The following is a 17,015-nucleotide window of genomic DNA, read 5'->3' as shown; positions in this document are numbered from 1 at the left end:
TGATAAATACAACAAAGAAAAGGCAGTCAAATGAAACACAATGTGTGATGCAGCAAACCAGCTAATTGAGTTATTCTTGTTTGACTTGCTAGTTATTGGTCACATTTCTGGCAGGTATAATGGTAACATCATGTGAACCATGTGTGGTTCCTAGTACTGACTGCTGTTATGTAACCTCATCATCAGGTTAAAAGCCATTTTTTTACATATCACTTCCCAAACAAATGCATGTACGATGACTTCAGATTCAAGCGAGTGGCCTGGTGACTCCATTGGGAATGCAAAGCAGCTGCGGGGTGGTGAAATGAACTCAGCAGCAGCTTGCGAGCAGTTCTCAGAGAAAGAGATAATAAAGCCAGTAGAGAATATTGACGAAAAGGAATGCCGTGGGGAAAACGGTGCGGGCATGGCGATCAATGTTGTGTGGATTTTCCACAATGAAGATGGACACTGCTCTTCTTGAAACATCCTTCACTGATGACAAACTGCACCCTTGACCTGGTTTTTCTTCCTTGGGTTCAACGGTGGCCTGTGTGTCACAGTTGGCTGGCTCTTCGGTAGATTCTTCCTCAGGGGGGTTCACTTTCACAGAATTCTTTGGTCGTGTGGAGGTGGCGATGGAGCCGTTCCCATTGGACTCGTAGAATTCTCTCGCGAGCTCCTAAAGGATAGACATTCGCACTTATGGGAATATCACACCAGTGTAGAGAAAGGTCGACATACCGTAATTTTCAGACTATAAGCCGCTACTTTTTTAACTCATTTTGAATCCTGCGGCTTAGAGTCCTGTGCGGCTCATTTGTTTATTTTTTGGGGTTAATAGGTAACACTATATTAGACAGCAGCATCATAAGACTGCCATAAGACTACTAATTTACTTATTCACTTATTTCTTTCTACCACTATCATGTGGAAATGAATGCTTATGGCAGATGTCATTAAGTGTCATCCAGCGAATTAGGTCACTAACTTCATTTACAATGGGGCAAATAAGTATTTAGTCAACCACTAATTGTGCAAGTTCTCCCACTTGAAAATATTGGTGAAGCCTGTAATTGTCAACATGGGTAAACGTCAACCATGAGAGACAGAATGTGGAAAAAAACAGAAAATCACATTGTTTGATTTTTAAAGAATTCATTTGCAAATCATGGTGGAAAATAAGTATTTGGTCAATACCAAGAGTTCATCTCAATACTTTGTTATGTACCCTTTGTTGGCAATAACGGAGCCAAACGTTTTCTGTAACTCTTCACAAGCTTTTCACACACTGTTGCTGGTATTTTTGCCCATTCTTTCATGCAGATCTCCTCTAGAGCAGTAATGTTTTGGGGCTGTTGTTGGGCAACACGGACTTTCAACTCCCTCCACAGATTTTTGTGTGGTTCTGGGATTTTTGCTCACCGTTCTTGTAATCATTTTGACGCCACAGGATGAGATCTGGCATGGAGCCCCAGATCGAGGGAGATTATAAGTGGTCTTGTATGTCTTCCATTTTCTAATACTTGCTCCCACTGTTGATTTCTTTACACCAAGTGTTTTACCTATTGCAGATTCAGTCTTCCCAGCCTTGTGCAGGTCTACAATTTTGTCTATGGTGTCCTTCGACAGCTCTTTGGTCATGGCCATAGTGGAGTTTGGAGTGTGACTGATTGAGGTTGTGGACAGGTGTCTTTTATACTGATAATGAGTTAAAACAGGTGCCATGAATACAGGTAACGAGTAGAGCCTCGTTAGAAGAAGTTAGACCTCTTTGACAGCCAGAGATCTTGCTTTTTTGTAGGTGACCAAATACTTATTTTCCACTCTAATTTGGAAATAAATTCTTTAAAAATCAAACAATGTGATTTTCTGTTTTTTTTTTTCCACATTCTGTGTCTCATGGTTGAGGTTTACCCATGTTGAAAATTACAGGCCTCTCTAATCTTTTCAAGTAGGAGAACTTGCACAATTGGTGGTTGACTAAATACTTATTTGCCCCACTGTATGTCCAGCTCAGATCTTTTACATCCAATAAAAAGTGAGATAATTTGCCAGATGACACAAAATGACATCTGTCATGACCATTCATTTATGCTCATGGCAGTGTCATGTTGTAATTGTGATGGTCTTATGACAGTCTTATGGGGCAACTGTCAAATGTGTTCCCAAAATACCATAACTAGCAATTAATGAAACAACTGGAACAGTAACTGAAGAAATAATTAGCACAGAACATGAATTTTGATTGTTATTTACATCTGTAGCGCTAGAATGCATGATAGGAGGCATGTTGGACGACCACAGTGTAGACAGCAGGGGGCAGCAGAGGTTGACGGTCTCCCCCAAGGGAGTAGTGATGACCAAATGAAGCGTCTTGGAAGCAATGAAGCTTTGCAGCCAATTGGGTCAAAGCTTCAGAGTGGTTCAATTGGTGTTAGGACAGTCTTATGGTGCCGCTGTCAAATAAAGTGTTCCCAGTTAACATCTTTTGGGTAAATATCCCATAAAACAGTGAGGACAGTTGCAGCTTATAGTCAAGTGCGGCTTGTCTATGGACAAATGCCTTTTTCGTGTCAAATTTGGTGGGTGGTGCTTTATAATCAGGTGTGACTAATAATTAAAAAAATTACGGTATATTGTAACATTTACAAACTTATAGAGTGGCACCCCTACTTACGAAAATAATTGGTTCTGGAAGTATTTTCGTAAACTGAAAATTCTATAAGTAGAGACATGTTTTCCATGTAAGTGACCTAATCCGTTCCAAGCCCCCCACAATTCAGACATAAATCTTTTATAACGTATAAAAATGCATTAAAACGCTGGGATACAAACATACACATACAGTAGACCCTCTTAGCCAATTTAATGCTAGGAAGTAGGTAATAGTGAACTCTGGGAGCTGCGAGTAGCAGCCCAAACTGTTTTTTTGCCTTTCGTATCTTGAAATTTCTTTCTTAGCAAGAGGCAATATTTTCCCATTGAGGCGTGTCTTAACCTGAAAATTCTTTATGTAGAGACCTTCATAAGTAGAGGTACCACTGTATATTTGGACCGGACTGTATAATTGCTTGAAGAGTTAGCCCACCCTGTGCAAATCCTCTATGGTCTGATGTTGCATGGTATAGAAGTGAGCACAGGCGTACTCCAACAAGGCACCGAAGATAAAGGTGAAGCAAATGCCCAGGTAGACGTCTATGGCCTTAATGAAGCAGTTGGCATTGGGCAGAGAGGTGCGCGCACCCATCATCAGGGTGGTCATGGTCAGAACTGTTGTCACACCTATAAGCAGATGACATTTTCATGCAATTGTAGCTGTTGTTATTTCATGACACCTCTAAAAATAGTCATTTTCTAAACCCTGTCATCATTAAGCTGGAGTACCGCAGTTAGTTTAGACTGAGAGATGGGGTACACCATGGACCAGCAACCTTATTTCTTGTGACCTATTCTAGTAAACAGAATACAGTCACAGCTGTCTGCTGATTCTATTACCTTTCAGTCATATGATTCAACTACAGTACTAGCTGGCTGCTCTTTTAGTATTGATTCCAAGAGTCTCCTATAATGTATGCTATAGAGCAATGTATTTCATCATGGATTTAGTAAGACATTTGAGGAGTGACCAATTTCACTGCACAGCCTTCGTGTCAACATATTCCTTTCAGCTTCATATTTTTAATATCGGCACAGTTTTTCTGCTGGGTTTTCCCCAGCTTGTACCCACATTAACATACAGTAAATAGATGCTGTTATATAAAACATTCATTAAAATTATGATAGATATACAATATTCTCCCCGGCACTAATTCCTCTTAAAATCAAAATCAGGCTTACTCCCATCCGTAATAATGGGGGAGGTGGCCGTCTTGTTCGACGGCTCCACCTCGGCAATTCCATTCACCACGTGACTAACACATGTTAGAGTTGGTACGCGCATGATTAGGTAGCACTAGACACATACCGGTGTAAAGTCTCTTAACTGCTGGTGCCAGTGTATACGATTACATCTTAAGAAATAGGCTGTCGAGTCATTAATGCTTACTGTGATTTGTCCTAACACTGGGTTACACATTACATATGACAGGAGGACTATTGCCTGTGCACTCATTCTGCCCTAACACACTTCTATCTAACCTATGATCCCTTTTCCCATGATTTTGGTAACTAAGGCTAGGTTCAGACCGCAGTTCAAAAATCCGATTTTTTCGTGTTTTTCCGACCTGTATGAGGCATTAACTTGACTGTCTGAACATGACAAGTTGCATAGAAATGGACCATTTCAAATCCGTTCTGGGTCACTTTCGTATTTGGTTAAAATCCGATCTGGGCCACATTTTTCCAGAATGTGGCGGTGGTCTGAACTGTCAAGTCTTCCAAATCGGAATTCATGCAGCAATTACATCAGCAAAGAGCAACAGCAGCAGGCTGGACGGAAGCGATGTACAGTGAGGCAAATAAGTACTTAGTCAACCACCAATTGTGCAAGTTCTCCTACTTGAAAAGATTAGAGAGGCCTGTAATTTTCAACATGGGTAAACCTCAACCATGAGACACAGAATGTGGAAAAAAACCCAGAAAATCACATTGTTTGATTTTTAAAGAATTTATTTCCAAATTAGAGTGGAAAATAAGTATTTGGTCACCTAAAAAAAAAGCAAGATTTCTGGCTGTCAAACAGGTCTAACTTCTTCTAACGAGGCTCTACTCGTTACCTGTATTAATGGCACCTGTTTTAACTCATTATCGGTATAAAAGACACTTGTCCACAAACTCAGTCAGTCACACTCCAAACTCCACTATGGCCAAGACTGTCGAAGGACACCAGAGACAAAATTGTAGACCTGCACCAGGCTGGGAAGACTGAATCTGCAATAGGTAAAATGCTTAGTGTAAAGAAATCAACTGTGGGAGCAATTATTAGAACATGGAAGACATAAAAGACAACTGATAATCTCCCTCGATCTGGGGCTCCATGCAAGATCTCACCCCGTGGCGTCAAAATGATAACAAGAACGGTGAGCAAAAATCCCAGAACCACACGGGGGGACGTAGTGAATGACCCAGCTGGGACCAAAGTAACAAAGGCTACTATCAGTAACACAAGGCGCCGCCAGGGACTCAAATCCTGCACTGCCAGACGTGTCCCCCTGCTGAAGAAAGTACACGTCCAGGCCTGTCCGCGGTTCGCTAGAGAGTATTTGGATGATCCAGAAGAGGACTGGGAGAATGTGTTATGGTCAGATGAAACCAAAATAGAACTTTTTGGTAGAAACACAGGTTCTCGTGTTTGGAGGAGAAAGAATACTGAATTGCATCCGAACAACACCATACCCACTGTGAAGCATGGAGGTGGAAACATCATGCTTTGGGGCTGTTTTTCTGCAAAGGGACCAGGACGACTGGTCTGTGTAAAGGAAAGAATGAATGGGGCCATGTATCGAGACATTTTGAGTGAAAATCTCCTTCCATCAGCAAGGGTATTGAAGATGAGACATGGCTGGGTCTTTCAGCATGACAATGATCCCAAACACACAGCCAGGGCAACAAAGGAGTGGCTTCGTAACAAGCATTTTAAGGTCCTGGAGTGGCCTAGCCAGTCTCCAGATCTCAATCCCCTAGAAAATCTGTGGAGGGAGTTGAAAGTCCGTGTTGCCCAAAGGGTACATAACAAAGTATGGAGAAGAACTTTTGGTATTGACCAAATACTTATTTTCCACCATGATTGGCAAATGAATTCTTTAAAAATCCAACAATGTGATTTTCTGTTTTTTTTCCCCCACATTCTGTCTCTCATGGTTGACGTTTACCCATGTTGACAATTACAGGCCTCTCTAATATTTTCAAGTGGGGAACTTGCACAATTAGTGGTTGACTAAATACTTATTTGCCCCACTGTATATTAAATCATGTTTTTCTCTCATTATTCCCTCTCATCTTTTTTCTCCCTAATCCCTGAAGCTATCTTCTGTCCAGCTGCACTTTCTGAATAAACACCACAATACAAACAACCACAAAGGGAGTACATAAAACTCCTTTGTGGCACATTAAAACAGTTTCAGGCTTTAAAGAAACTCACACAAATCTATGTGTATGCACAGCTGAACAGGACAGGTGGGAAAAAAAGTGATATTAATCTTTTACTTACCAATACAAGTCCTGGCTGGAACGGAGGATTGGCTGATCCAAAATGACACCCAGGAGAGAACCACCAAGAGAGTGGAGGGAACATAAGTCTCCAAGATAAAGAACAACACGTTTCTGCGCAGTGCAAAATGCAGCACCAGCTTGGGGTATTGTCCTGTGAACAAACCCATCCACACTCACACACATTAACTCTCTTACAACCCATTAAAATTCCCAAGTGCATGCACCAGACTTACCAGTCTCATACACAGCCTCCGACACAGATGTGTAGTAGCTTTCCACACTATACTGAGCCAGCCGCAGTGTATCCAGACCCCTCACTGAATCATTCCCTCTAGTCCAGTAAAACACAACATCCTGTAGGTTGTAGCCCCCTGATTACACACATAACACAACACTGTAGTCCTTAAAGAGTATTGTGTACTCTCAGCAAAAAGCAACCCTATGTATTCAATGTCGTACTTACTACAATGATGGTTATAATGGTGATGGTATTGGAAGATGGTGATGATGGCCATCGACAGAGTGGGAGATAATGGTGGATGTGGGTGAATTGGAGTTCTGTTACTCACAGCTTTCTAGCTGCAGGGTGCACACCTGTCTGTCCATTGGATATTTGGTCAGGTCCATGTTGCAGGCAATGGTAGCTGTGATTCTGTAGCGGGAAAAAATTTGCAAAACTATTTTTTTTCCTCATCAATCTATTGTACTGTATGTAAGAGTGGGAACCTCTTGGTACCTCACGAAATGATACGATTTGCGATACAAAGCTCACGATAACGATGATCTAACGATATGGCGATACATTGGTCAGGAAATCATTCTAGGATATTCTACAAACAACTAATAAACAGAAAAACAAGCTTCTGCTGTGAATTGGAATGAGTTTATCATTAGTAGACGTCCAATCCATTTGAAGTGGGAGGGATGGCAGCAAATGAACATTCGTTCATTCGCTGCTATCCCTCCCACTTCAAACTTCATTTTCAGTTACTTCCTGTTGATTTTTGGGGTATTTTATGGGTCTCTTCCTGTTTATTTTGAGTTACAGAACAGGAAATGACCTGGGAATCACCCAAATGAATAGGCAGTGACTCAAACTCAACAGAAAATGACCTGTAAATGCCCTAAAATGAACAGCAAGTGACTTGTAAATGCCCTGAAAATCGGACAGAATGACTGTGAATGCTCTGGTTTTGAATGAACGAATTTTCCCAGTCTAAATGGATTGGGCGTCGAGCACCGTTAATGCAGTCTTAGAGTTAACTAAATTAACTAACTTTATTAATTGTAAACACATCTATAAAAAAAACAAAAACAAAAAAAAACTTGTAATCATTACAAAATCTGAATGTCAAAAATTGATATTCTATATTTTCTGCATCCTATATGGTATACTGGGGACGGGTTTCAATAAGCTTCGGCTTCTCCCGTCAGCCCTTTTCTTTTCGGGTTGAATTAATTGTAACTGAGACACTATGATGGTGGAAGATTTTGGTAGCAACTTGTGGGTTCACTTTTAATTTTTTGACATTGACACCTTTTCAAAACGATATCTCGATTCTTGGCAGGAGCATATCGATAAACTTTTGGGATACAAAGTATCACGATATACAGTGGGGCAAATAAGTATTTAGTCAACCACTAATTGTGCAAGTTCTCCCACTTGAAAATATTAGAGAGGCCTGTAATTGTCAACATGGGTAACCTCAACCATGAGAGACAGAATTTGGAAAAAAAAAAAAAACAGAAAATCACATTGTTTGATTTAAAAAAAAAATAAATAAAAAAATTTGCAAATCATGGTGGAAAATAAGTATTTGGTCTATACCAAACGTTCATCTCAATACTTTGTTATGTACCCTTTGTTGGCAATAACGGAGACCAAACGTTTTCTGTAACTCTCCACAAGCTTTTCACACACTGTCGCTGGTATTTTGGCCCATTCCTCCATGCAGATCTCCTCTAGAGCAGTGATGTTTTGGGACTGTCGTTGGGCAAGACGGACTTTCAACTCCCTCCTCACCCCGTGGCGTCAAAATGATAACAAGAACGATGAGCAAAAATCCCAGAACCACATGGGGGGACCTAGTGAATGACCTACAGGGAGCTGGGACCACAGTAACAAAGGCTACTATCAGTAACAACAATGCGCCACCAGGGACTCAAATCCTGCACTGCCAGACGTGTCCCCCTGCTGAAGAAAGTACACATCCCAGTCCTTTTCTGGATTATCCAAATGCTCTCTAGCGAACCACAGACGGGTTCTTGTTATCATTTTGATGCCACGGGGTGAGGAGGGAGTTGAAAGTCCGTGTTGCCCAACGACAGCCCCAAAACATCACTGCTCTAGAGGAGATCTGCATGGAGGAATTGGCCAAAATACCAGCAACAGTGTGTGAAAAGCTTGTGAAGAGTTACAGAAAACGTTTAGCCTCCGTTATTGCCAACAAAGGGTACATAACAAAGTATACAGATGAACTTATTTTCCACCATAATTTGCAAATAAATTCTTTAAAAATCAAACAATGTGATTTTCTGTTCTTTTTTTCCACATTCTGTCTCTCATGGTTGCGGTTTACCCATGTTGACAATTACAGGCCTCGCTAATATTTTCAAGTGGGAGAACTTGCACAATTACTGGTTGACTAAATACTTATTTGCCCCACTGTATGTGCGTAGAGCACATTCTATGTTGTATGTGCTATCACTTTGGTTGTGAGTTGTGTAGGAAGTCGAGGCAAAGTAAAGTTAACCAAAACTTAATGGCAACATTTACTTGTGTGTGAAAACGTTTTCCCATACGTCTGTGTACATTTTGACACAGCACAAGAATACATGCTTTTTGGATGATTCATTTGTTTTAAACACATTACTACTAAGTTAGCATATGTTAGTAATAGATTACAGTGCTAATTCTGAAGGAACGGAACTGCAAACCAAGGACCACGGGCAGGTATTAACACGTTACATTTACCTCAGTAACGTTTGGAGAAAACTTTACTTCGAAGAGTAGTTTTACCAAGCCATACTTTTTACTTTTACTTTACTACATTTGTGAAGAAAGAAACTCTACTCTTACTCCGCTACTTTGGGCTACACAAGAGTCGTTCCGTTTTTCCTCTTTATTCTACATCAGGGGTGCCCAATCCCGGTCCTTGAGAGCCTCTATCCAGCTTGCTCCCTCCTTTAACACACCTGAATCAAATGATCAGCTCATCAGCAAGCTCTGCAGCAGCCTCATAACGATCCTGATTAGTTGATTCAGGTGTGTTAGAGGAGGGAGACATGGAAAACAAACTGGATAGGGGCTCTCGAGGACTGGGATTGGGCACCCCTGTTCTACATATTAGATTTTTGTTGTTGTTGTTGTTGCCAAGATTAGCTCTACCAGTTTCACCAATGACACGTCAATAATCACTAATAATAACAATAACATTAATCACATGACCCCATTATACCAATCAGACACAAACTTGCCGTTCTATGATCACGCCAGCCTGTTTAATCATGTGGCGTCTTTAAAGCACCGTAAAAATTGAAGTATTTGACAGAGCGCTGCCCTCAACATGACTCGAAAGCGCAGATTTTAACCTCTCACCCAGTTTTATTTGGCGCCGATTGACCATGGAAAACCGGAGATATGATCCTTTTAATTTCATAATAGCAACTATGAAAGAACTATTCACTATTCAAACTAGGAACTATTTTTCCACGAGAGGGCACTCATGCATTTTAGACAAATAATGCTTAATTTCTATTTTTTTTCTCTCTCTCTCGTCGGACTTCAATGATTTTTTAAAATTTATTAATTTACTTTTTTTTTATTTTAATGTAGTTTTGTTATGGGTTATTGTACAATATCATTTTAACAACCGTTCAAATAAATAACTGTGCTGAGAAAATAGATACCGTTGTAAGCAGTTACTCACAATGTTCCTTATTACTTGAGTATTCTATTTATCAAATACTTTTTTACTTGTACGTGACTACATTTTTTGAATGACTGCTTTGACTTTTTTACTAGGGTAATATTATTTTGAAGTAACACTACTCTTCCTTGAGTAAATTTTTTGGCTACTCTACCCACCTCTGCCAAGGACCCATACTTTGGTTTTAATGCTAAACATTAGAGAGGTTACAATGATCTGGACATCAAATTATATAGCTAAGGCTGACTAGAGCTACAGGCAGCTATAAAGGGCCATTGCAACCCTGGCCACATGACCACAACTGCTTCTACAGATACTGGCAAGTTTTAGTACTGGAACATTGGGGATCATTGCCCAAAAACACCTTGTTGCACTTGTGTAATGTGTCTGAACTTCACTTGGTCCCCACCACCCCAAAGAATTAATGCTATGACCCACCCTTCTATAAAGGGTGCTCGAATTTATGGAAACTCAATAAATTCATTTTCTTGTGAGACAGTGGAAGTTTTCCACCTCAACATTTTTAGATTGGGCATAGAAAATTGAGTTTATGCGTAACTTAGCCAACTCTGTATCTTCTTAACTACGTAGCCAGATATTAAAATTAAAGATGTCCCGATCGATCGGCATCCGATCACGTCATTTTCAAAGTATTGGAATCGGCAAAAAAATATCGGACATGCCTTTTTTTAATATATATATATTTTTTATTTAAATCATTTTCTAATTGTATTTAACGTTACAGACAAAATGTCTTACACTCATCCAGAGTAGTTTTGGCTTAAAGTAGGGCTATCAAATTTATTGCGTTAACGGCGGTAATTAATTTTTAAAAATTAATCACGTTAAATAATTAACGCATGCGCTGCACGACCCACTCACACATTGTCGCGTTCAATCTACAAAGACGTCGTTTTACCTATAAATAGCGCTAAAAGGCAGCGTAAAATGAGTAGAGAGAATTTTGACAGCCTTTGGAACCATTTTTTATGTGGCTAAAGCCTTACAATACCTCTCTCAGCAATTAAAAATTACGTGGGACGCAATGTGGGGAAGAAAAGTAGCAGTTGATCATTCTCTTAAGACCCTATGTTCTTTCCCAACCCAGAGAAGATATATCAATTGGTGCCCCTACACACAGTCATGGTTGCACTTCCCATTATGCATTTTGGCAGAGGTTAAATGGCTGCACTATCATTTACTGAAACATCAACAAATACACTAGATGGCAATATTTAGTCACAATATATAAGTCACATTTATCCTTTAAGAATTACAAGTCTTTCTATCCGTGGATTCCTCTCACAGAAATAATGTTAATAATGTAAATGCCATCTTGATGATTTATTGTCATAATAAACAAATACAGTACTTATGTACTGTATGTTGAATGTATATATTCGTCCGAGTTTTATTCATTTTTTTCTTAATGCGTTGCCAAAATGTATATGATCGGGAAAAATTATCTGGAATGATTGGAATTGAATCGGGAGCAGAAAAAAAAAGCAATCGGATCGGGAAATATCGGGATCGGCAGATACTCAAGCTAAAACGATCGGGATTGGATCGGGAGCAAAAAAACATGATCGGAACAACCCTAATTATAATGATGTACAAGTTGGTGAGTGAAGCAAATCAGGAAAATATACCGAAGCGCATAAAGAACAGTCCCATTGCTGAAGATGCGAATTAGACGGTTTTCCACCGTGACGTCATGTAGGAAGGAACGCTTTGAGTCGGGAATGAACGTGTCGGGGATCCACAGCAGTGATACCAGGCGTCCATCCACACTAACACTCTCGTTCCCTGGGAACACCAGTCTAGAATCACGCCACCTCTGGCGCAGGAAGATAGTTGCAGTATAGTCCTAGAAGCAGAATTTGGCATATTAATTCAGCAACTCTGTCTTATGTCCTGTTTTATACAGAGACATATTGCTCATGTCTAAAATACCGTATTGGCCCGAATATAAGACAGTGTTTTTTGCATTCCAATAAGCCTGAAAAAGAGGGGGTCGTCTTATATTCGCGGTCTAGACACTATACCCATTCACAACGCTAGATGGCGCCAGATATCATTGAAGCGATGTTCTGTCATGATAGATCTCAGCTACTCTCATTATTTAATTGCAATGTTTTCCTTATTCAGATTTGTTTCAAGACTACAGTTACAGTTAGACTTCACTTTGACGGTTAATGCAGTTATTGCAATTTTGTTGTTTGGTTTATTCATATTTCAAAAACCAGAAGCCATTCATTTACGAATGTGATTGCACTTTAGTCTACATATTTAAATGTTCAGATATTAAGATTTGAATGAGGCAAAATAACATGCTTTTTCTCTCAAATCTATTGTTATAATCATTTTGGATGTACTGTAATTATTTTCTGTATAAAAAATAATTTGGTGTTCTAAAAGTGTTTTTTCAAACTTGAGTCTTGAAAAAGAGGGGGTCGTCTTATAATCAGGGCCGTCTTAATATTCGGGCCAATACGGTAATAGTGATAATTTGTACCATATTGATTTCTGAGATGGCATCAATGCTTGCGATGTCAAGACTCATACCAATTTCAACCGGACCCTCTGTCAGAGAGATGCAAGAAGCTTGGGCAAGCACTGCATGGATATTACTAACAAATCATGTTTGGTTCTACCATTGAAATTTGGTCTTAGGTAACGGTTGTATCCTTTCATCAGCTTCTGAATGGTTGGCAGGAGCTGAGAATCGTTCCATTCCCCCCAGTGTTGGCCAGGGAACATGCAAGCACTGGAAACCGCAGACAGATAATGTGAAATCAATTACAACATTCAAAACATCATGTTCTATAGATGAGGTATCTCACCCCAGCGTGAAGGTCAGGGATAGGATAAGTGGCGTAGGCAGATAGACGAACATTGTGGATCATCAGCTAAGTAACAACAAAAGGGACAAGACGATCATTACCCATACATTATTTCTTGATACTCAATAAGTAACAACAAAAGGGAAAAGACGATCATTACCCATAAATTATTTTCTTGATCCTCAATTAGTAAAAACAAAAGGGAAGAGACGATCATTACCCATGCATTATTTTTTTTGGTACTCAACTCTGTTAACAACAGGATGGCAAACGTTGTCAGTCACAAGTGCAGGCTCATTAACGCTCTCAATCTGTACCCTGTGATTGGCTAAAGGTCAGTCAAGAGTGTACTCTGCCAAGTTAGCTGAGATACTGTAGGCAACTGCTTACCAGTGAGGTCAAGAAGCATTGAAAAAAAAAAATCATTCTTGAACTTTTTAGACAGTTTTGTAGAAACATAATGACAGAATTGTGTTTCTAATTCAAAGCAGCAGTGAGAGACGTCAAGTAGTCAAAGTTAAAGGTTTGTAGGAATGTCCTTAATTTATTACTATGGATAGTGATGGACCAGAGATTAAAAAAAAAAAAAGTGATATATATTGAATTTGGAATGGATTTCGAAATCCTCATCATCCAATTTACCTGACGGCTGTTAGAATGGTGATCTAGTCGTGGCCTCTGCTTCCAAAGTTTGTATTGTTGATCAGAACGGATACAGAAGATCAAGACTAGGTTTGTTCAGATTTTGAGTGAGATCAAGTTGTGTTGTTTAGGCAGAATACAGTGGGGCAAATAAGTATTTAGTCAACCACTAATTGTACAAGTTCTCCCACTTGAAAATATTAGAGAGGCCTGTAATTGTCAACATGGGTAAACCTCAACCATGAGAGACAGAATGTGGGAAAAAAACAGAAAATCACATTGTTTGATTTTAAAAGAATTTATTTGCAAATTATGGTGGAAAATATGTATTTGGTCAATACCAAAAGTTCATCTCAATACTTTGTTATGTACCCTTTGTTGGCAATAACGGAGGCCAAACGTTTTCTGTAACTCTTCACTAGCTTTTCACACACTGTTGCTGGTATTTTGGCCCATTCCTCCATGCAGATCTCCTCTAGAGCAGTGATGTTTTTGGGCTGTCGTTGAACAGCACAGACTTTCAACTCTCTCCACAGATTTTCAATGGGGTTGAGATCTGGAGATTGGCTAGGCCACTCCAGGACCTTGAAATGCTTCTTACGAAGCCACTCCTTTGTTGCCCTGGCTAAGTGTTTGGGATCATTGTCATGCTGAAAGACCTAGCCCATCTCATCTTCAATGCCCTTGCTGATGGAAGTAGATTTTCACTCAAAATCTCTTGATACATGGCCCAATTGATTATTTCCTTTACACAGATCAGTTGTCCTGGTCCCTTTGCAGAAAAACAGCCCCAAAGCAAGATGTTTCCACCCCCATGCTTCACAGTGGGCATGGTGTTCTTCGGATGCAATTCAGAATTCTTTCTCCTCCAAACACGAGAACCTGTGTTTGTACCAAAAAGTTCTATTTTGGTTTCATCTGACCATAACTCATTCTCCCAGTCCTCTTCTGGATCATCCAAATGCTCTCTAGCAAACTGCAGACGGGCCTGGAGGTGTACTTTCTTCAGCAGGGGGACACGTCTGGCAGTGCAGGATTTGAGTCCCTGGCGGCGCATTGTGTTACTGATAGTAGTGACTGTGGTCCCAGCTCTCTGTAGGACATTCACTAGGTCTCCCTGTGTGGTTCTGGGATTTCTGCTCACCGTTCTTGTTATCATTTTAACGCAATGGGGTGAGATCTTGCATGGAGCCCCAGATCGAGGGAGATTATCAGTGGTCTTGTATGTCTTCCATTTTCTAATAATTGCTCCCACAGTTGATTTCTTTACACTAAGCATTTTACCTATTGCAGATTCAGTCTTCCCAGCCTGGTGCAGGTCTACAATTTTGTCTGTGGTGTCCTTCGACAGCTCTTTGGTCTTGGCCATAGTGGAGTTAGGAGTGTGACTGACTGAGATTGTAGACAGGTGTCTTTTATACTGATAATGAGTTAAAACAGGTGCCATTGATACAGGTATCGAGTGGAGCCTTGTTAGACCTCGTTAGAAGAAGTTAGACCTCCTTGACAGCCAGGAATCTTGCTTGTTGACTAAATACTGATTCGCCCCACTGTAACTGTTATGTTAACAGATGCCTATTGAGTCTGTTGTTTTATTTTATTGTTATTACTATAGACAAGTTTCCGAGGTACTTCCGCTTTACTTCCGCATTTCTGCTCGCGACTTCCGTTTGACGCTTTCTCTAACCAAAACAACAGTGGAGCTGGAGTCGCAATACTCATCATAATCCCTCATAAAAAACAATTTGGAAATGCCGCATCCATCTGCCAATATCATGACAGGGGACGATAACATGAAGAAATGGCTAGGAGTCGCCACAACCAAAATATTTTTGTATTTTATTGATTTACTGACAGCGGATGGAAACGCAATCGGGGCATACACATCAACAAAGTTGAATGTGTCCTAATACATGAATATGGAAATTTTGTGTTCATGAAGGCAGATGTGGAACCAAGACAGTGCCACTACAAAGCAATAACAGATACAATTATGTTCAATGTCACCGCCCTATTTTCGTTTAGGAAACTTGTCTATATATAATGTTTTTTCTATGGCTCTGATAAAATTGCCTTTAAAAGTGCAGTAATCATTCAATGTGACAAAACTGAGCTTTTGCTCTGTCCTCGTATCTCCAAGGAAAATTGAAGGATGTACAGGAACTTTTATTGATTCCCTTGTGAAGGACTTGTCTTATCCCGAACATCTACTGATGACATGAAGCGTTTGAAGAGGAATGAATATTAAAGTCTCATGTGTCAGGCAAAGTGTCACCTGCTGATTTATGTCGCACTGCCTCATGGTTTATTCACAAAGCCTGGCCGATAACTAATTCTATCGCTAACTCATCAAGGATGCACCATTGGCTTGTGAGTTATTCCCACGTACCCATGTCCCTTAAGTCAATCTCCTTGTCACTAACAAGACGGCCCTCTCATTAACATTGACAAAATCTGACTAGTTTGTTCCCCCCAGCAATTCCCAAGTAAATGGTCTTGTTGCACTAATATGTTACAGAGGTGAAGCTGTTCCATCTACAGTATGTATTATTCAGGCAGTGTTGCCAGTCTAAATGATGTTTATGGCAGCATTGATTTCCCACACTAATGGCTGTTATGAGAGTTTAGACATTAGGTGTAATTTGTTCCTCTGCAGTCAGCTATGATAAATGTATATCCACATTTTTTTTCCTTTAACTGTTTTCATTCCTCTTGCTAATCGTCATACATATTTGTTTCCTTTCATTGTGTTGCGTCCCATCATCCGTTAGACACTTTTTGCGTACTCAAACGCATTAAATTGTCTATAGACCACCGTAACAGTCTTGTGCAGGCTTGTCTGCTTTGAATTACATTTTTAAATGACATTAGGTAAGAGTTAAGTCATTTTTGCTAGTTTTTTTTTCTTTTCTCCATCCTCTTCTTACCTTTTTGTACAGCGCCAAGATCTTTTGGGCTTCTTTGTCCACCTGTTCTTCTTTCCCTCTCCGTTCTTTGTTTCTTCTTCCAGTTTTTTCTGTGTCCAGTCTGTTTGATCTTAGTTGTGGTTGCATCCAAGTGTTCTCCCTCAATCGACTAATGATGCGCTCATCTGATTGTGGTGTGTTGGTAATGTTGCTTGTATGTGCATCTCCCTCTTTCTCTGCACAGCTGCCGTCATCTCCCTATGGAGCTGTTGTCTAACCCCCTCCTTCCTCTTTTCCCCTCCCTCTTTTGTACTGCATCCCTTTTTGCCTCCTGCTTCACTCACCTCCACTCTCAAGCTACATAGTACAAATGCACGTCCTTTAACACTTTCCAGTTGGACTCCTCTCTTGCTCATCCTCACACACTCCCTTCTTTTCTGGCTCTTAATCTCAGTACACCCTTTTGCTCCATTTTTTACACTGACAAGCACCTCCTCTTGGACTTCTGACCTCATCTTATCCCCTAAAGCGTTTCTCATTTTTAAATCTGCTCAGTTCCATCA

At 40.1% G+C, this 17,015-nt stretch overlaps 1 protein-coding gene across 3 annotated transcripts; it reads right to left on the bottom strand.

Moving 5' to 3' along the window:
• Positions 1-9: 9 nt before the first annotated feature.
• On the bottom strand, positions 10-16,752 carry gabrp (gamma-aminobutyric acid type A receptor subunit pi). 3 transcript variants are annotated; one of them, XM_057850383.1, is made up of 10 exons: positions 16,474-16,620; positions 12,905-12,970; positions 12,716-12,828; positions 12,577-12,644; positions 11,711-11,928; positions 6,702-6,784; positions 6,366-6,503; positions 6,131-6,283; positions 3,071-3,264; positions 10-661 (listed from the first exon to the last, which is right to left on the bottom strand). In XM_057850383.1, exons 2-10 carry the CDS (start codon positions 12,955-12,957, stop codon positions 335-337), a joined length of 1,347 nt encoding a protein of 448 aa, XP_057706366.1. In that variant the 5' UTR covers positions 12,958-12,970; positions 16,474-16,620; the 3' UTR covers positions 10-334. The 3 variants fall into 3 exon arrangements, with proteins under 3 accessions (XP_057706366.1, XP_057706368.1, XP_057706367.1); XM_057850385.1 differs by lacking the exon at positions 12,905-12,970 and having other exon boundaries at positions 16,474-16,536; XM_057850384.1 differs by lacking the exons at positions 12,577-12,644; positions 12,716-12,828 and having other exon boundaries at positions 16,474-16,752.
• Between the last annotated feature and the right edge of the window lie 263 nt (positions 16,753-17,015).

The sequence above is a fragment of the Corythoichthys intestinalis genome, chromosome 11 (assembly GCF_030265065.1).
Source record: "Corythoichthys intestinalis isolate RoL2023-P3 chromosome 11, ASM3026506v1, whole genome shotgun sequence".
NCBI lineage: Eukaryota > Metazoa > Chordata > Actinopteri > Syngnathiformes > Syngnathidae > Corythoichthys > Corythoichthys intestinalis.
Note: the sequence above shows the minus strand (reverse complement) of the source record. Positions and strands in the feature narration are given on the sequence as shown.